General features: G+C 36.8%; 1 protein-coding gene across 1 annotated transcript in view; it reads left to right on the top strand.

Annotated features, from left to right (window-relative positions):
• Window positions 1–21,672, top strand: part of FOCAD (focadhesin) — an 88,990-nt gene that overhangs the window by 15,365 nt on the left and 51,953 nt on the right. The window contains exons 7-12 of the mRNA XM_039729800.1: window positions 3,699–3,800; window positions 6,473–6,677; window positions 8,876–9,082; window positions 9,525–9,612; window positions 10,262–10,464; window positions 15,657–15,914. Coding sequence (XP_039585734.1) covers window positions 3,699–3,800; window positions 6,473–6,677; window positions 8,876–9,082; window positions 9,525–9,612; window positions 10,262–10,464; window positions 15,657–15,914 — 1,063 coding nt within the window. The remainder of the gene's footprint in view (window positions 1–3,698; window positions 3,801–6,472; window positions 6,678–8,875; window positions 9,083–9,524; window positions 9,613–10,261; window positions 10,465–15,656; window positions 15,915–21,672) is intronic.

Below are 21,672 nucleotides of genomic sequence, written 5' to 3'. Positions count from 1 at the left end.
TAACGATTTTTGTAGTTGTGCTCCATGAAATGCCATTAAAACCTGGTTTTTTGTAGGGAATTGAAGAATGTGTACAGTAGCTCACCAACACTAATCTCCCGTTACAGTGTTCATATATTATGCTGTCAACTGTGCAAAAGTATTCCATATGGAAATCATCAATGAAGAATCAAAATGTAACAGTACATTCTCAAGTGGTTTGCTATTGTCACCAGTATTACAGGGTAATAAATAAATGTGGTTTCGGCCAATGTTAATTCTGGACAATAGAATTCATTTTATAATAGAGCTTCTTGGGATGACATAATATCATGATCAGTTCCTGAAAAGAAACGGAAGAAAATCAATGTGTTGCAGATTTGTGCATTTTATTATATAGTGTTTTCCTGGGATGGAGTTAGCTTTCTCCAGAGCAGCCATCTGCCACCAGAACAGTGTTGATAACATACCAGTTTTGACCACTGCTGAGCAATGCTATCCCTCCAGCCTATTGCCATCCTCTCAAAGGGCCAGTAAGGGAGAGGTGGTCAAGACATTGGGAGGGGACATAGCCAGGATAGCTTACCCAATCTAACAAAAGGGATATTTCATATTGTATGACACTGTGCTCAGGAGTAAAAGCTAAGAGGAAGGAGCTGGGGTGGATTTATTGTTAAGGTGTTTGTCTTCCAAAGCAATGCTATGCGTACTGAAGCCCCACTGCACAGAAAGTGGCTATACATTGCCTGCTGATGGAAAGTAAAGATTTTTTTTTCTTGCTTGCTTTTCTGGCCTTTGCTTTACCTGAGTAAACTGCCTTTATCTTGACCCAGGAAGGGCTCCTGTTAGCATTCTCGGTGCAGGTGGTTCATGATATACGTGTACAAAAAATCGAATATGAATTTTTTTCTCAAAGCTGTTAGCCTTTTTTTTATGAACTAGTATTTTATTATATTATTAATAATTCATCAGGCATGATTTTACTGTTTTAAAGTTATACAGAACTGCTACTTTTCTGAATTCAAGATTCAGAGCAGATAGCAAAATGCTTTAAAAATGTATATTTGATGGACTAAAGTGCTATTCCTGAAAGGACTAGCTTTCTCAAAGGGCCAGGGTCACATCTGCATACACAGAAAGGTCTGTTGACTGCAGACATTTTGTTTCCTCATACAGAAAAAGAAGCCTGTTGCTGAATTTATCCTTTAAATCAGATTGGAGCTCACTTCTGTTCAGAGACGTAACAAAAAAGTTCAGATGACCTAAAAGTTAAAAATAGTGTATGTTTTGTTGTTACCCCTCACAAAGATTTATCTTTTTTGCCTGGACATTTCCATATTATGAGTGGGTAACCACTGTATTTACTTGTGTGTTTTGCTTTATCCTGAACCCAGCAGTAATTTAGGGTAGTGGTGCTGTAATGCCATTTAAAGATGCATGTTTTACCGTGCTGTTCTAGCAGTTCTTAAGATGGTGTTGACAATAAATTGCATCTACACACATCAATTTTCTTTCTGCTAATAGCAGAAATTGTCAAATGGAACATTCTTGGTTTGCACTTTTTAGTGCTTCATTGTTAATCACTGTTCATTGTGGAGCTTAGCTGACTTATTTCATAATCCAGATCAGTGCAATTTTACTAGTTTCAGAACATACAAGATCTGTAATAAAAAGTTTGCTTTTTTTCCTAAATAGTAAGCCATTTTAATTTGAAACTTGATGTGTCAGATGCTGACTTTAGGAAGGTTCTCTCTTCTGGCTTTTGTGTCATTGTGGCATTTAAATGATGACTGGAGATGTATTCTCTTGATTAGGAAAGGTGGTTAATTTTTAAAATATGACAAAGTTACTGAAATAAGAAGCTGCTATAACCCTATATGTCTTTACAAGGACTGTGTACTTTCAAGGTCCTGGCATTGCATGTGGACAGTATTTCTAGCTTACTGCCTGATAAGGATCTGGTCTATGATGTCACTGGATTCAGGTGCTAGACAAGCAACAACTTTTTTGCCTCTTGCATGCTGTCATCTTTGGAAAGCTGCAATGAAGCAATAGCCTTAGCTTTTCTAGTCTTTGTGCACAGATTGTAAAAGACTCTAACTTCAGTAAAATATTTACAGGATCTAGGAAGGTGGACATAAGAAGAACATTAAGTAAGTTAACAAATTTTTGAGAAATGAATGTGAGAATTGTTAGGCTTCTAGCCCCAAATGTGAGGGCCAGACCTGTAATATGCATCATTTGTGCTCTTAATAGATGGCATCTGTTTTCTGAACATATTTCAAGTAGTGCATAGCAGCAGCCAACTTTCTGAAAGAACTTTTGTCTTCAGATTATTTTTTTCCCTGAAAAGAATCATATGTCTTCAGAAGAAATTATTTGACAAGCAGCAGGGGAACCAGTATTTAAAAAAAAGACCCAGTGTTTTTTGCTGTGTTGTAACCACATAGCAAAGAAAACAAGAGTCATTAGGTATGTAAATACTCTTCAACCAGCTTTCATAGTTTGGTGGGCCTTTAATTCAGCTGATGGATATGCAATTCTTTGATTGTCTTCATAACCAGTCAGTTGCCCAGGACTCAAAAAATGTTAACATTGAGAATGTAAAAAAAACACAATGAGGAAGACCTCTTTTAGTTTAAGAATATGTCTGCTACATGGTGTTTTGCTAGGCATAGCATAACTCTAAAAATTCCTGATTATAGTAGGTAGGTATTACCTCTTCAGTTGAATTAAGGGAAGCCTTCATGTTCCATCATATTATGCATTTCAAATTTGCCAGGTAATGGGAAAAATTAGATTTTTATTATTTTATGGTGTTCTTTCAGATGTCATTCACTTAATTTGTAACTGAGTTGGTTCAGTGCTGCTTAAGATTAAGCCCATGTTGTTTTGCAGTGTTATTGGATATGAGGGTGTCTCAGTGATTGTTGTCTTCTCTAATAAAAAGACTTGGAAATTCTGGCTTTTTGCTCCTTAGAAGTTTTTAAAACAATGGTAGTAAGTGAAATATCATTGTAAATCCTTCCTAAAAGGCATATCTGACTGTCACTCATGTAGTGTCTGAAACTGAGGCAGTGTCTCTTGAGATTCATCACTTCAAGGGATGGCTCTGAAATCATCCACTGCGCTGCAGATAAAACTCCTTTAAGGTCTCACTTGTGCGTAGCACAGATTGTTGACCTGTGAGCTGGAAAGATGGTTAACCAAGCTGAAGGTGGTGGTTTGCAGCAGATTTATGCTGCCTTTCTCTGTTTGCCTTTCAACTTACAGCATAGAATGGATTGAGTTGGAAGGGTCCCTAAAGATCACGTTGTTGCAGCACCCCAGTCCCCAGACAGAGATGCCTTCCACTAGACCATGTTGCTCAAAGGCTCATCCAGCCTGTCCTTGACCTGTAGGGATGGGGCATCCAGAACTCGGGGCAGTAAGTTACTAGTTAAATTACTTTGGTTTTGTTTCTGACAGAATAGGTTATGTACTTCAGGCTTCCCACCTTCCCAGGTTTTCCTCCTCCTGGAGGAAATTTTAATCTTGTTTCAGAAGTTTTGAGAAAATATCCTCTTTTGACAGTGTAGCAATCTTAGCAAAGCTGGTAAAGGGCGTTGGTAAAAGGAAGAGGTTAAATTGGCTCTTTCTACAGCCACGCTTTTAAGATAGTTGTTTTGCATACTTCCTTTCTGTGTTATAGATATAAATGTGATTTCTTTGTATTTCAGGAGCACTCCTCATCCGTTAATCACTGTCCTAGAAAACAGACCTGATTGCTGGCCAGTTCTACTACAGCAGATAACCGTATTTTTCCATCAATGTCCAGAGAGGTAAACTAATGAAAAATTTTAAAAAGCTAGCAAATGTAGACAGCTGAATCGTATCGCTGTAACTGTTTTGTTGAAGGCAAACAAGCTGTAAGAATTCTGTCTTTTGTGAAAGATACTTGTAAAATGTAATTATAACATTTCACAATTTAAAATAATATAAATAATAATTATTAATTAAAAATCTATTTCATCACTTTTTATCAACTGTGTAGATAAGTTTTGTATGGGTATAGAATAACTGGTGCAAAACTGATAGCATATTTAAATGTTTTTTTAAAAATAAGCAATTTGGCTTATCAGCTTTATAAAAGTTTTGACTGCTTAGTCATAAAAAGTGAATGCAATACAGCTGCAACTCATGTATACAAAATGCTGGGATGATGAAGGAAAAGTGAAGACAATAAATCATACAGAAAGGATGAGGTCTTGAAAAACAGTGTATCCTTCTGATTAAAATGATAGAAAAAAGTCAGTGGCACAGCCGTATTATAAAGCATCATTAAAATTGCCAAGTACTCAACAGCCAACAATCTCAGCCTTTTCTTCATGCTTACCACTAAGAAACTTGTTTAATAAAGCTTCAGTGTAAGATAATGAATCTGTGGCATTGTCAAAGAGAACTGTTTTCAATGATTTTACACCTATATGTGTGCTTTTCCGATAAAAATATCCCTTTTTTCCTGTTTTCTGAAAGACTAATAACAGAATAATAATACAGAGAAATTGGATTCTGTGGTCTCTTGCTCTTTGTAAAGAAACAAGTTAATTAATCTCTTAACTTTCTTGTGGGCTTAGACTACATGATCAATAGTAAGACTTTCAAGCAAAAGTATGTTTTGCTCAATTTAATTTATCACATTATTTTTCAAATGTTGCTAATTCTTTCACTCTGATGCTAAATCTGGGACTCACATAGACTCCCCTCAGATATATAAGTGGAGTGAACTGTGGACTTTTTGCTGGTGGCTTCTTTTGAATAAAAACAGGAGTTTTTCTTAGTGAAAAGGAAAATATATGACATTCCTGTTAGTGCCCTTTGTTCAAGGTTTCTGTGGGTAAAGTCTAGAGAATATGGAATCACAGAATAATTTAGGTTTGGAAATGCCCTTCAGAACACAGAGTCCAGCCGTTCACCTAATACTATCAAGTCCCCCAATAAACAGTATCCCTAAGTGTGATGTAAACAAGCCATGTTGATGTAGACCTATTACTGAATTTTTTCTACAGTTTTGCATCAAGACTGAGTCCTGATGAAAAGCTGTAGAAACTTGTTTAAAACAGAGTTTTGATTTCCTGTTGATGTGCTGGATGGTAGGAAGGCTCTGCAGAGGGATTTGAACAGAATGGATCTGTCGGCTGAGGCCAGTGGTATGAGGTTCAGCAAGGTTCAACTCCAAATGCCCAGTCCTGTAGTGTGGTCACAATAATTCCATTGAGTGCTACAGGCTGAGGGAAGAGTGGCTGGAAAACTGCACAAAGGAAAGGGATCTGAGAGTGCCAGTTGATAACATCTGAACGTGAGCCAGCGTGTGCCCATGTGGCCAAGAAGGCCAATGGCATCCTGGCTTGGATCAGAAATAGTATGGCCAGCAGGTATAGGACTAAGAAATGTACTTGGCACTGGTGAGGCTGCACCTCAAACTCTTTGTCCAGTTCTTGGCCCTTCATGACAAGAAGGACATGGAGGTGCTGGAGCAAGTCCAGAGTAGGGCAGTGGAACTGATGAAAGGTCTAGAGCACAGGTCTGATGAGGAGCAGCTGGAGGTGTTTAGCCCAGAGGAAAGGAAAGACTTAGGGGTGATGTTATCACTCTCTGCCTGAAAGGAGGTTGAAGCCAGATGGGGGTCATCCTGTTCTCTCAAATAACAAGTGACAGGATGAGAGTAAATAGGCTCAAGTCTGCTCAGGGGGGTTTAGATTGGCTATTAGGAAATATTTTTCATGGGCTTTTTAAGCATTGTAACAGTCTGCTCCGGGAAGTGGTAGAGTCACCATCACTGGAAGTATTCAAAAGACCTGTAAATGTGGGACTTGACATTAGTTTAGCAGTAGGCATGGCAGTGCTGGTTGGGCTTGAGCCTAAACAATTCTATGATTCTGTATTTGTTACTGTATTGACCATCAGCTTTATTTGACTGTTTTAGTAATGTCAAGGACAGCTTGTATTCCTAACATAGTCAAGCCAGAAAGATTTGTTCTGTGATAACATTTTACTGGGAACCTGTGTTGGTTAAAACAGTTTCTGTTTCACTTAATTGTATTAAGACCATTCTGCAAAAACTGATAAGTAAAGGATGACTCCTTTTTACTGAAATAATGTTTTACGTGTTTTAAAAACGTATTTCTTAGAATGGCACATTAGTTTGTTATGACATTCAGCAAAGAAAGTCACTTTCTTGAATTGATCAGGAAAAAAATAATAAAGTTAGGAGTGTTGTAACCTCAAGGTCCATATGAAGTCTTTTAAAAATTGCACTTTGAGGTATGGTTATGGTATTGGGTGTCATGACAGTACTTAGTTATGGTAAGTCAAGTTTGTAATGTCCTTCTCAACACCTTTCTGTTAACTGGGCCTTGTGAATTTTTGCAGGTAATGTCACATTACTTGGGTTTCCTTGTTGTTATTCTTTCAGTAGCAAGCATTCATGGCAAACTTATTTCTTGACCTACAGGGCAGAGGGTTCATGTGTTGGCATAATGGCTTCATTTCTGAGATATCTGTATTGTGAACCATCCCAGTTACGGGAATATGCTGAACTGCGAATGGGTTTACTTAAGGTCTTACTGCAGCCTCATGGGCCAAAGCACAAAGAAGCACCCTCCATGCTGGAATGTGAGATTCTTCGACTTCTGTGTGATTTGATTCCACACTTGCAGGTACAGTTGTTGCCTGTCCTTACCTTTTACCAACAGATACTATCAAAAATAGCGATAGTATTATTATTATTATTATTATTGTCTTTCATGTGTGCAAATATAGCATTCTTTTCTATCTAATGTAGATGCAATTTGTTGATAATATATAAATCTAATAAACTGTCTCTTTCTGGTAGAAGGTAAACCTTCATTTGTCAAATCTGATACACCTGTTAAGATAGGAATTGAAACATGTTTACCATAATTACTTCCGTTTAGTTGCCTCAGTAAACATACAGTAAACTTAGAAAGACAGTTGTGAGAAAACTTTCTTAAATGGCAAGATATTTGTCAAAACCATACAGTTTTAACTTGAAGTGGATACTATTATAATTAAACAAACTACATGAGATGAATGATCTAAGTACTTCTAGATATTCCTTTCTCACTCTTTATAGCAGAGTGATTAGTGGGTCTGAACATAAAATTTAGTTTTTCTGAAATATGTTGAACATTTTGAATGTTTTTTTTATGTTGCACAGTGATATGTGATAGGAGCTAGGGATTTAATCTTACAGTCCCCTTTGGTTACTATGATGTTGGTTAATATTTAATGCTCTGTTTTTCCTCATGCTATACTGTGATACCAGTTAAGCTTTTTTGTACCTATCTTTTCCTTCTTCTTTTGGTCTTAGGACAAAACTTCAGATGTATTCAGCCAAATATGAAGTGCTTTATCCTTGTTGCTATGGAGGTTCATTGATATGAAAAATGTAAAGCTAAGTAGGCTTCTTATAAGGATATTTAGTAGCATCTTTCTGCTATGGCATTTTACTAGAAAAGTCTTCTTTGTACTCACAGCTACTTTTCACAATCTTTTGGAAACCATATAGCTTGTTTATCTTGGTTCAGGTCTATTCCTTATGATGATGGGTACATGCTGTCCTTTTCTAGTCTCTCATCTTCAGAGAGGTTTCTGATTTTGTCTCCATTTTACCCGAGCTTCAGTATAACATTGTCTTAAATATATGACCAAGCTTCAGACTTGAAAACATTTAGCCATAAAAATGGCACTGAATAAAACTTACAACGTTAGTTATGAACCTTTCTTTCCTTCATACATGTTGGCATTTCTTTTTTTTAAACAAGAAATCAGTTCTTTTTTTTAAACAGAAATCATATTTTCAAACTTGTATTAATACTTGAACATTTTTGTCTTGCCTGAGATAGAACTTCCACAATGGAAGGTACTTCCTTCAAGAAACCTGTTTGATGGATTCTTTTGTAACTTGTCAATTCCTTCCTCTTCTTTCTCTGAACATCAGGTTGTTCTTATCTTTTCATTTTCGCATAGCTTAATTTAATCCTCTGTGTAATATAAATGTTGGAATGTTTCCCTGTCATTTTGTCTGGCAGTGTCAACCAAGCTGTCACAAGTACAGCTCTTCACTTGTAGACTTTTCTGCTATTCAATTCAGTGAGATTTCTGCTTAGAGCAGATTATTTATAGAACAGAAAGGGAATAAAAATCACGGTGCTATGCTTCATGCTGGTTCCAGAGTTTGGACTGGAGTAGTGCGTTTGTCTGGAAGTAGAATTTTCAAGAACAGAAAACACTGTCATCCAACACATGGGAACTTTTTGGAGACAATCTGCTTCTTGAAACCTCTTTAGCAGGCATTCAGATATGGAGATACTGCTTTTGGGTATCACACTTCAGCTTTTAGTTTTTGTGGTAGTTAGATTGCGTGGTGTTCTAGAATCGAGTAACACCACCGCCTTTCTCTTTTGAGACAAATGTTGAAATCCTGGTTATTTTATAAAGGAAGTATTGTAGAGCCAGAGGTTTCCGTTATAAGAATATTTACCTGCTTAATTAAATCCCCACTCATTTTTTTGTGTTGTTATGGAAGCCCCAAGAGCTGAATTAATTGCTGTTGCTTTTGAGTAAAAAGGGTTTTTTCTCATCAGCTACAAAGAAATATTTTAATTCTTTCACATGTTTCTCATTTTACTTCAAAATATCAAATAGCAGTTCATAAATTGTTTTTTTCAGAGAAGATTAATAAGGGATTCCTGGCATTAGTTTATACAGATGGTTCTTCAAAGATTTGGTACTATATGCAATAGAAACATTGCATAACTAATAAAACTAATTTTAAGTTCTGCATCAGTAGGGAAGGGCAACTAAATCACAATGTGTTTTGACTTCTCTGCAGCTCAAAGACTTACTGCAAGTTACAGAAGCCTTGTTTTTCCTGCAAGAGCTGTTCCTCAGCCTACTACGCTATCCTTTGTTTTGGGAAGTTCAGTTATCCCAGCTTAGTCTGCAGCTGTTATGCTTCTGTGAAGTGTGTTTAAATGTGACGGGAGAATGCTCATCTTTGATCTCTCTAATAGAGGATAACTTTGAGCTCCTAAAACAGGTAAGAGTGTATGGTAAAAAATGTAAAATAGTTTTACTAAATTTAAAGATTGTCATGTTTGAGGCAGTAGAGACATTAATACATGACATTGACCTGCAAGTGACCACTGTTGATTTAACAAGTTTCTAATTTTTTTCCTTTTTTTCAGAAGGTAAAAACGTAACTGGTTCTGGATATATCAATTCTGTATATATTAATCTTTCAGTATGAAAATTTGTTTAAAACAAGTTACAACAGTGTGGACAAAGTAACTAAATGTTCTACTTATTTAGTTAAAATGCAATTTCTACACAGTTATATTCTTCATTGCCCTGTCACTGCATATGCACTCCCTATGATTCATTAAGATAATCTTGCAAAGTTTTGTTAGTTTCCTGTTTGTTCTGTTTAATGTCACTAAGAAACAGAGGAGGCTTGGAACTTTTTTCTTTTTTCCTCATAGGTGTTTCCAGTGGACCAGTATATAATTGGGCTAGCACTTCTACTGCTGCAAACTCCAGAAAGTCAGCAAAAGTCTGTTTTGAGTCTAGGTAAAACTCTTCTTGTGAAAGAGGAATCCACGCTCTTAAAACTGTGTCTTTGCTTATTCATATTTATGAAATAAGCACAGCATTCCCCTGGAGTTGGATTGGGTGGTGAAATGGGGTTTTTTTTAATAAGCAGAATTTTTCCTGAATTTTAAAAGTAGTGGCAGTAAAAATAGTTTTTCCTACTACACTGACTTATTCCATTGATGTTACTGTATTTTAAGCTCTCTGCTGTCTTGGAGCTCATCGGTTTCATTTTTGAGCCAACAGGATATTCTTAGCTGATGTTGATGCATCCTGAGTGGTTTCTTATTAGAGGTATTGAGAGCAGGCGTGACAATCATAGCAATGTTTAGCTGTGCTTTTGACTTAGCAGTTTTGATTAGTGTAGTTATTCCAGTAAAAACAACGGTCTGTGCTACATTTCATTTTTGTATTTTTTGCTACCATAAGGTGCTTTGCTATAAACAACAGAAATGTGTGTGTGTCTAAATGAAAAAAAAAAATCTTTTACCCTTTATATACACATACAGTAAATCTGGGGACCTTTACTTTGCCCAGACTTTCATTTCCTAGAAATGCCTCTGTCATACCTAAAGTTAACAATGTTCACTCCCTTGACCTTTGTTTTTCCTCATCTTCTCGTAAATAGCCTACAAGCTCCTTTCATGTTCAGAAACCCAGGACATCTCAACCACAGCTCTTACTTTGGTGATGCCTGTGCTACAGATCTTATCTTCTACAACTGTTGGAGACTGCCTATCAGGGGATGTTTCTGGAACTACCAGGCAGCAGTTGGCTGTAAATCTTTTGGGAATATTAAAGGAGAAAGGTGTGAAGGATAAACAGGAATCGGTAAATTGATAAAGTTTCTTTCCTTTTTTTGGGGCAGGTAGGGGAGGCATTTAAATTTTTTTCTGATTAAGCTGCTTGGGAAAGACTCTGCATGTGTGAACTTCTTTGTATGTTACATTCTATGGGAATGCTTGAAAATATGTACAGTCATAAAACTGGAGCAGTGGTGAAGTGAGACTTTGTTTCTTTGCTGGTTTTATTTAGCAAATGAGATTTTTTTTACTTAAAGAGACCGTATAGATTCAAGAATTCACCTGTATTATTAAGCAAGTAACAGGACTTAGCAGAAATCAAGGTTATGTATATTTACTCTGTTTCTTTTAGACTTGTTTATTCTCTGCATCTCTTTTTCCTTACTGCTGTATGGGACTGTTATGTACCATTCTTTCTACCTTGTCTGAAGAGAGTTACAGAGTAACTAAGTGTCAATTAACAAATTTTGTCTCATTAACCTGAATCTTTTTATAAGTTCTGTTGGGTTTTTTTGGGTTTTAGTTATTTACTTACAACCCACTTCTCTGCCATCTGTTCGTTTATCTGCACTGTTCCAAGAATAGGTGACAGCAAATCTCTTTGATCAAGATGTTTCTAGCAGGGGGATAGCTAAGCTCCCTTGCTGCTTTACACCCTTGTTTGTGTAGAGAGGGTGTGATGTGACAAGTTGGAGTCAGATATAATGCCAGTTCTGAGTCCTGCCACTTCTCCTTGACCTGGAATCCTCCACATACTTCATCTTCTATTTCTTCAAATCTAAAAAGGCACGCCCATTTGTGCTCCTAATAGGAAAAAACTTTTTTAAAGTTCGCAAAACCTTACGCTTAATAGTCTGCTCTGAAAGAATAGACAGTGGTTACAGTTTATTTCCTTCTAATGGTATGAATGTCAGTGGAGGTTTGTTTCAGTGAAATATCTTTGTCTCATGTCAGTCCTCTATGCTCTGTGTCACTCTAGGCTCTGTGTTGTGATTTAGAAACTATTTTAGTGTCTTGTTGTCTTAGACTACTCTGCTATTGTACAAAAAGCAAAAGTGCATTGTATTACACTGTCTTCCTCTAACAGGACTTGGTTGTACCAATTCTGGTTTTCTCTTTGCTTCAGAAAAGCATGTGAAAGATTTTCTGTTAAAGGCTTAAATAATTTTTGATTACTAAATTTTTCTGTTAGCCATGTTACAATGGAAAACAGTTGTCTTTGCTGAGAATTCCCTAACAGTTTCTTTGCCTGTGTCCCATTAATTCTTGCAGAGTTCATAGCAAGTAGCTTGGCAGATCTTTGGTAATTAATGGTTCTCAATCCAAATGGGGAAAGAATCATTTTGCCTAATCATTGTTTGAAATAATTATGATGATAACCTTTGGTTCTCAACTAAATGATTAAAAAATGTAGATTCTCTTTAATGGTCCCATGATAACAGTCAATTTGTGTTGTAGGATCAGATCAGTGCTAAGAGAATAAAATCTTGATTGAATTATCCTTAGACTTGCTTCATATTGGAAATATACAAGAAAAAAGGCAGTAAAAAGAACACAAATTCTTTGTCCTCAGTGAAGAAGCTTTGAGCAAGTGTATATAAGAGTTATGGTTAAGTTATGGTATATTTTAATACGATCACAGAACAGCCCAAGCTGCAAGATCATTTGGTCTAGCCTTTCATAGGAAAGGGAGCCTAGATGAGAGTATCCTCTGCAATCACATGTTGAAAACATCCAGTGATGGGGACTATACCATGTCCTTGGAGAGGTTGTTCCAGTGAATGATTTGACACTATCAAAAATGTTTTGGTTGTAATTTCATCCCTCACCTTCTTGTATCTTGTATCCATTGCCCTTTGTATTCTCCATGTGGCTCTTTGTGAAGGGAGACCCTCTGTCCTTGTAGTAACTGCCCTTCAAGTACTGGAAAATAATAATAACATCCCCCTTGAGCCTTCACTTCTGCAGGGTGAAAAGACCTGACTCATGGCGCTCCTTTGACCCATCTTCAGTCCGTCCACATCTGTTTTGGAACTGTGGGGGCCAGAACTGGACACACTACTCCATGTGCGGTCTGACAAGTTCTGGTGAAGTGGGATGGTCACCCCTCTCTCTGTTCATAGTGCCCCTGAGATGCATCTGAGGAACCACTTTGCCTCAGTAGCTGCAGCAGTGCACTGCTGACCTGGTGTCTGTGTGCTGTCTGCTGGGACCCCTGGGCTCCTCTTGGCAAGGCTGTTCCACAGCTCATGGCTCCTAGCCTGGCTGGGCTCCGGTTTTGTGCTCCCAGGTGCAGGACTCTGCACTTCCTTGGTTGAACTTCACACAGTTCTTGTAGACCAGTCTTCCAGCCTGTTCATATCTCTGAAAGGTGGCTCTCCCTGCTGACAAGTCCCCCTCAACACCCAGTTTAGTGACACACCAAACGTGGTGAGGGTGTTTTTGGTCCCATCCAGATCATCCATGGAGATGCTACAACATGGAGCCCAGTACTGATCCCTGGGGGGCCCCACCTGGCACAGGCTGCCAGCCTCAGTAAAACACGTTGCTCAGAAGGAATTGAGATCCAGCATTATCAGTAACTTTTTCCCTGTCCTGTCTAGTAATGGGCCTATGTCTTCCCCGGGCTTCTACTTAATTGCTTATGTATCTGATCAGCCATTTCTTATTTTTGATACCTCTGGCCAATTCCAGTTCCAGCTGAATCCTGACCTTCATGTATGCCACCCTGAAAATCCTAGCAAGGATCTTATAGTCCCCAGTGGGTATTTTTCCACCTTTCTATTGAGGGTGTGTTTCTCTTTTTGCTTTTAACAGCACTTAGAAGTTAAATGTCCTTTAATGTTTTTGTTTTCTTTTCTTCTTTTGCATTGATTGCAGTGGAGAATATTTCTACCTTCTATGCCATGATTTTAAAAGTTAGGATGGGGCTAGGCCTTCATGTATGCATTGCCATTGAGGGATTTTATATGTGTGTGTATGTATATATATATGTGTGTATATATATATGTATATGTGTATACACACACAGCCCCCTATATATATTTGTGTTGATGGACTGAAATTTTGTTCTTAATTCACTTGACTAGAATACAGCAGTAAAATAAAATTGTGATCATAGCCTCCCAATAAAGGGAGAAGGGAGTGAGTACATTACTCAGCAAAACCTTTTGGGAATGTAATATGGAATGGGAAATGTCAATATAATATTTCAGGCTCTACCAATTTCAGCAATTTTTTCTCAGGCACTTAAAAATATTTAAAAAAAAAAAAGAAAAAAAAAAAAAAGAAGAACATCACTACCAGAAACACAAAAAAACTCCCACAAACAAACAACACCCTCCCAAATAGAACTTCAAACAGCAGAAAACCTTTCATAGTCTGCTCTTGATTTCAAGACCTGTTATCTTCTACAGGCAGGCAACTCAACAGTACATCCTACGGATCCTGGAACTCTTACTAGACCTCTGTATGTCCTTGGATAAAGTTTAAATACCTTTTGCAATAAATGAAAGTATCACAGCTGTACCCAGAAGAGCTTTTTGGCTCCAAATGATCTTGCCAGCCAGAGGAGATAGCATTTTAGATTTTTCATTTTTTACATAGAATAGTTGTAATGTGTAAGTAATAGAATAAGCTAATTTTAATGTAATTTTAAAAAAGTAATCTAAAATACAAGGACATTCTACCTTCCATTAGCCAAAATAAATTTACTTTGAATCAAACAGTGTGATTAAAATGAAATTCTGCAGTTTTAATTAGAACAGCTTTTACCACTCAAAGTCTTTTTTCCCTATTGACTTAAAGCTTAGTGGACCCATGACTTTTGTGTTCTGAATTCAGCTTTCAATGTTCATTTGGAGATCTCTTCTCAAATACTTTCTTCACCTCATCTTTATATGTGTTCTTCACCTGATTACTGCCTGCTAACTACTTTCTGGATAATGTAAAGATATTTTCTAAGGAAGCAAATAATTAGTGGGAAAGAGATATCATGTCTTCTATTAAATTGTCCTGTTTTAATTAAAAACTTTGAACTTTATATTACGGGAGCTTTAAAATATATATATATCCTTATATAAAAATTCAACTTAAAATAATTCCTCATTTGTATTTTCCATCTTTCCTGCTGCTAAGTTGACTGCTACCATGACTGCAACTGTTACTGAAAAGGTTATATTTCTATTAGAAGAAATCTATGGAGGAGTGGGGGAAGATGTTAGAAAATCCTTTTAACTTCAGCATGATAGTATATTATCCCTATATTCCTAGTTTTCTACCCTACAGTGCTTTGTACAAATGCCAGAAGATGGTATGGCCTTGTGTTAACTCCCTGTGAGTGTGATTAATAAGTCGTGTTCTGCTAATACTTCCTTATTTATTTGTGTTAATGGTTAATATGTACTAGTTGATGTCTTAGCTTTGAGAACAAGGGTAATGTGTCAGACCAAAGAATGATGAGAGAAATACATAATGACATATTTGATGACATATTTGAGGTACTCTGAAGGAGAGAAGATTCACCAGAAGATCAGGAACCATATCCAAACAAGTCCATGGAAATAGCTAACATATAGATGTATTCAAATATAGAATGTATATGTATTTGTTTGAGAAATATAACCCAGTCTCTTAGGTTAGTGAGCATGATTGCTTTGAGGAGAATTCCTATGCCTTCAGGAATAAGCTGACATTAAAGTAATGTCAGTTTTCTAACCTAACAAATTGGATTGAGAGTTTACTTCCGTGTTTTCAGTGACACAGCTGTAGAGTATTTTGTTCTGAGAAGCAAAGCATTTTTTAAACAAAACATGTAAAGTCAGGTTAACTTAAACTGGGATTAAGTTCTATTAAGAGTTAAGACAGTTTTTAGAAATAATATAGATGATAGTTAAAATTCTGGGATTATGCTGTCATTGTCAGAAATGTATGTTTTTGACTTACTGGAGAATTACAGTGCTCATTTTAGTGGGTAAGTAGCACTGCAGTTACCATCAAGAACCGGAGCGATGGATGTCAGATAAAATGGGAACTTCTGAGCAGGGAGTTATTAACCCATTGAAACATCTGTAGTGCAAGAATTTATATAAAAGATTTTGATAAAATGTATTGCAGTATATTACTTATTGCATTGGACCATAAAAATGTTTTGTATATTACAATTGTTCTTTCATGGTATCTTATTTGTTTGAGACTTTGATTTGTTTCACTTGTTCTCAGGTGCCCTGCAAACTCCTTTGCCCCATAACTAGCTCTTACAGTTCATTGTATACAACCTGGAAGATCATGGAACTCCTGAAAGAGAAGTCTGCAGTTACTAAGTGGCTGTCTTCAGTGAGGTCACTGCTACCTGTTAGCACTCAAGTACCTGCCCATGTTTTTCTTTTGTTGGCTTATCTACTGATCCAAGAAAATGGAGACAGTCTTCATTATGTACTGCAGACTACAACAGAAATAGCCAAGGCTGACTGTTCTCAGGTAAAGATTTTTTTTTTAGTGGTTTGGAATTGGGCTGGATTTTGCAGCCTGAGAGAGGCAAGTCTGCCACAGCTTCATGATGCTAGGTCCAACAGGTGACAAGGCTGCATCCTCAGTAGGTACAGTATGGATCTCTGCGGCAACAATGCATAGATGGTCAGTGTGTTGAGAACATGCCCTCTGGATCCCAGTCTCACCACCTGCTGGCATCTCAGCTGCAGTTGCTGATGGAGACTACCCCTCATGCTGCACAGACATGCGCACACCTATACTTCTAGCTTGCTCTCTTTTGTGTGTCACTTAGAGCAAAATATGTATTATGTCTCTGTTTTGGAGTATTTTGTGGTTGTTTAGACTTAGGAAGGAAACTGGCTTACTTGTTGATATTTTCCAGGAAGCACGAGAATACAACATGAGGAAGCTGAAAAGGGGCTACCAATACTTTCTAACTTCTGGTGACCTTATGAATTATTCTCTGTTCTTTTGTAGTTACTGGAAGACTGCCAGGTGCCCTGTGATATCTTTATTCTTGCTTTTTAGAAATACGTGCATAGTCTGTCTGCTTCAGTACTGAATTGAAACTAGAATTATACAGGATGCTTAAACTTACCTCTGTAATCTGGAAAGATGAAGGGGGTTGTCCAGAAACAGCAAAATAATGCAGAAAGCCTTGTATAGAAACAACCATAACTTATTTGTAAAATACTCAGGAGAGAAGTGTTGATTTAGTTTTAATTATGCCATGAAGACAGGCTTTATTTTCTTCGGGGATTTTTAAATTGCTTTCTTCAAAGCAGTTTGCATGTTCTACAGCACAGCAGTTATAAAAAGTTACAATTTTGACTGTGTTATTTAAGTACATGTTGGAAATCTAGTAGCATAAAAATCTTATCTCAGGAAAAACAAAGTCCTTTAAGAAGCAGACAGGTTAGAAGTAGAATAATTTTGCCGGAAAACAACACTTTTTGCCTCCTACAAGCCAATAGGAGGTAGTCCTCATGTTGAGAGGAAGGGTGCAGAGCTAATCAAGGAAAAGGGAAAGAACGTAAAATTTAGAGGTATTGAAAACTGTGATCTGACAATGTGGTCCTAAGCCAGGAGTCAGAAATGAGTCTTCCAGATACATTTCCTCATGTGACTGAGACAGGTTTTTGAGGGAAGACACTAACACTAAGCTTAAGGAAACTTATAGATGCTTTGTTGACCTACTTTTTTTTTTTCCGAGTAGTTATTAAAACTTCAGTTTTTCACTTAAGTAGAAAGCACCGAACTGTGCTCAAAGGTCAGGAGTAAGCAAAATGAATTGCACTTCTATGTAAAAGCAAAGCTGAACTGATATAGAATCACCTGGGTATCTCTTCTTTAACTTAGGCTTTTTTTTTTTTTTAAATGTTTCTGTAAGTCAGCTTTCAAAACTATTAGGAGTGTCAACTATGAGTAGTTTGACATGTCCACTAATACTTTGTAACCAGGGATCCAGGTCCTAGTCCTTGTAAATTAGTTCTTCTCTAGGCAGAAGCTAGGTAAGATGTACATCTGCCCTGTTGTGGAAACTTTACTTTGACTTCTGATCCAACCTGCTGCAGGTATGGTAGGTTTATTCTTGTGCCTAGCTAGCGGTGTAAAAATTACCAAGGTAGCTCAAGATGCTCTGGGAGTGGGTTTCAGTTTTTGTGGACTATCTCTAACCTGTTTTGTTGCATTGGGTCTTTGAGTTGGATGATGAAACAGTGACATATTACAGGAAAGGGAGGACTTTCTTTATTAACTATTTTATATAGTTGTTCAAAATGCAGTTTAACAGTCATACAAGAAAAGCAATAATTTGCTGAAAAAATACCACTGAAGTAATATAGTACCTGAGCAGAATGGCCTGAAGCCTGAATGTAGGGAATGGCTGTTGTGAATTTCGTTGGATTGATATCAAATAGCTCCACTGACTTTAAATTACTTTAAATCAAAGAGCTATTCAGCAGAATTACAGAAGCTTTAGACAGATGCAGTGAGAGTGATTTAACCTGAAGCTATTCACGTTTAGCATTATATGAGTGGGTTTTTCTGCGTTGTTTATTCTTATTTTAAGCCATAGGTTTTGTTCAACAATACAGTAAGTAAGATTAATGAACAAATCCTGTTGAGCTAGCTATTGTGGTCAGACTACCTTAGAATTAAGAAACCTTCCTTAGAATTACGGACCTTTATGAAAAAGTCCTCCCTATCACTGGGAAGCATGGCTTGTGTCTGAAGGCAATGAGAAGATGAAGTTCAGACTTCATAATATTTTTTGTTTCCCTCGCAATCAGCAGAAGTGCATGTGAATTAGAAAGTATTGCAAAAATGCAGAACTCAACTTGATTTGTTGATACGTTCTTACTGGCTCACATTTTGTCAGCTGATAAGGTGTGTAGATGGAGAGCTTTTAATTTTTAAAATTATTGTGGGCTTTAAAATACTTTTCTGCAAAATATGTAATGTAATCAGGTATCTTTGTAGTAGTATCACATAAGGCAGTCAGTATAACTGGTAATATAGCAGATGTTCTGCTGAGTAGTATTTGAAAATTTGGCATGGGAAAAATAGTGTGCTTCATTGGGGTGATGTTTCTGTTCCTAGTCCTTAGTTAAGTGCAGCCAAGGACACCATATTCTCCAGTTAGCAACATTTAATGCATTTCCATGTTTTAAATGATGTATTTTACTCCAAAAGATTTTAATGCTTTGAAGCTTGAACTTACTGTCTGGGTCATTTGAACTTGGCATCACCTGGCATCTGTCTTGGGTCTGAGTCTGCTTAATGGCTCCACAGAGATTATTACAGTGCAGCACTGCACTGAAAGATTATCACATTGTTTCTTGTAGGTTCATTGCTCTCTCTAAGGCAGAAGAATTACTGTAGACTTGTCTCATGTTTCTCTTGCAATAACAGTACAGCGAGAGAAAACATTGATGCTCCTGCATGGAGGGTATAACTGATTACTTTAATAAACTCAGTCAGCAGTGTGATGGCAAATAACACTAACATACTGATGGTAGAGTTATACTTCAGAAATTGCTATATTTGGTTCTGTGTTTTATTCAGTTCCACAGAAATAAATGGTGCGTTATAAAATATGGTGGAAGTAAGTGGTTGGAATGTAAGTTAAGAAAGTGAAAAACTCATCATAACAAACTTGTTAGACATTTTGAGTCTTCAGTTCCTTCCTTAGGGTACTTTCTGAAGAGTGTTGTGGAAGGTGGTGTGCAACATAGTAGTTAGAAGGCTGCTCTGAAGAAGGAAGTCAGAGGACGGGTATGGAAAGAACAAAACAAAAAGTTGCTTTTAAGCCAAATCTTACTTTTAGATAGTGACATCTACATTAACTTGAATCTGTTTCTTTGGTGTTAGTGGCACTTCAACACTCAGTTGAAAGCCAGATATTTCTAACAGGTATATTCTGAATTCTTTGAATCATGTCCAAATCAAAGTAAATGTGGGTTAGGTTTACTAGCTACTACTTCAGCACTTAATGTTGCTGAAGTTAAATAAATAAAGGGTAAAATGAAGAAGTATCTACTTTGGAGCCACTTTGAATTACCTGTACTCCAGCAGAGTATATAAAAATGCTGATATGTCATAGTGAAAGTCATCACATAAAAAGAAGTGTGTGATGGGGTTTTTTGTTTTCGGTTGTTTGGTTTTTTTAGTGATCTAGACAGTCACAGAATTCTGCTGCTAGTGAAATTCCTTTACTTTGTTGTTCACAAAGGGACACAATGGATGTAGCTGTTGGTATTCAATTGAAATGCCACAGGTGATTCCCATGCAAAATCTAGTTGAATAATTTCATTTCAAAACAAAACGGAGTCAGAAGGATTGCTTTCATGTTTATTCCAACTCTTCAGAGTTCACTAACAGTAGCTCCCATTTTCACACTGAGTGTTGTTTTTATAAGGAGTCTGTTATCTAAACTGATGGAGCACTTTAAAAACATCACTAGATTTAGTTATTGTACTATAATTGCTCTTGCAGACATTGTTCTGGTTATGCTTTATTTTTGTTTCGGGTTTTTTTTTCCCTCACCCTCTCCATGAAGGGAGGCTACAGAATGTTTCTCGACATGTATCTCTTCTTTCCCCACTGAGTAAAAGCTGTTTTATGATTCAAGGTAATGGTTTTAGCTGAAGCATTCTGGAGTAGTGGTTCTGGACTTTCACTATGGAAAAAAGCCTATTTTTCTAAATTTTCTAAAGGCTTAGGAATGAAGAATAGTATGTGGCTTATTAGGCTTTCTGAAGTAAAATTCTCTGCACAGGCTGCAGAGACACATGAAGGAGTTAATTGGTCTTTCTAATTGGATGAATTGTCTTGTTCAGAACTTGTTATTACACTCTGTGAAACCCTTGCTGCAAGGAGAAAAAATTAAATCATCTGACTGAGGTCACTGGTGGATATAGCACAAGATTTATTACTGTTATTTGAGGATTATGAGTCTATAGAGGACATGCATTCTTTATGGTCTTTCAGCTGCTCAAATGAACTATTTTAGTGGTAAATGACACCTTCTGGGAAGTTCATCTGAAGATGCATTATTTTCTGTTCTTTGCGGTTTGGGAATGCATTAATACCCAAAAATGTAAAATACATTTTTATTCATGTTTAAGGATATATTGAACAAAATTTGTCTTGTTCGGTGGTGCCTGAATTGTTAGATTCATTACACAAACTTTAGTGAGATTCAGTAGGGAAAAATCATGTCATAGTCCAAGCTTGTGGACAGACTCTTTATGTAACGTATTGATTAGGATCCTGCTAGAGTATGTGAAGCTTTTGAAAACCTAGCTTGTTTTCTAAAAAGTGCTTCTCATTTTTGAGTGAAATTTATTTTATAGTTTTATAAAGAGAAACTTAGTTACATTTATGCACTTATCTGAAAAACTTGTTCCTTCATTTGCCTGAATTGCCCAGTTGTTTTGTCTTGTTCATTGAAGCAAGAAATGCCAAAGTACTGTATGCTCTCAGAAATCTTCTCATTTCCCTATCTTGCCTACTGGACAACTAGGTTGATCGTTCATCTGCCAAAATTCAGCCCAGAAATGGAACCTGCTATTCTCCCTTAGCTTGTGCTTTTTGAAAAAGAATAGTTGTCCCATAGCTCAGAAAAAAAGAAGTCATGCCACCAAATGGCAGAGTGTTCTTCTCAAGTGTATTTATTAAGTAATATCATTTTGTCTCACATGTTTAGTTTTATTTTAAAAGGGAAAATTATTGAGAAATCTCAGCATCATTTTTTTGTGACGCAAATTAGTTTTAAAACCAACAAACGTATGTCAAAACCCTTCTTCAGGTTCCTAATGGCAGTTTTGAACCAATTTCTGCATCCTCTGGTACCAGTGTTGACAGGCAGCTTGCCTCCCATTCTGAAGGTGGTTCCTGGGAGCTAGTGAATTATTACAATCAACTTTGTGGAGCTGTTACACCCTTGATGAAGATGTAGCATAAATTTAATACTGAAATTAATCTCAGCATTGTTTTGTCCATTATATGAAGGAGATGGAGAGAGGAGCAGCTTTGCTGCGCCAGAACATTTTGGTGTTTTTCCTAATCTTACTATTGAAATATACAGGACAAACCAAACAGACTGTAGAGGATAATACTTTTAAATAAGTTTCTAACTGTCTTTACAGTAGCACAGGCATAAACATTTCCTGAGAATTTTGTAAATCAAACTTAGGATCTGTTTACTAGATAGTAGTGTAAAAGCAATTGTAGAACTTTGATT

This window comes from Passer montanus, unplaced genomic scaffold (genome assembly GCF_014805655.1).
Source record: "Passer montanus isolate IOZ18808 unplaced genomic scaffold, ASM1480565v1 scaffold7, whole genome shotgun sequence".
Taxonomy (NCBI): Eukaryota; Metazoa; Chordata; class Aves; order Passeriformes; family Passeridae; genus Passer; species Passer montanus.
This window is presented reverse-complemented; position numbering and strand designations above follow the sequence as displayed.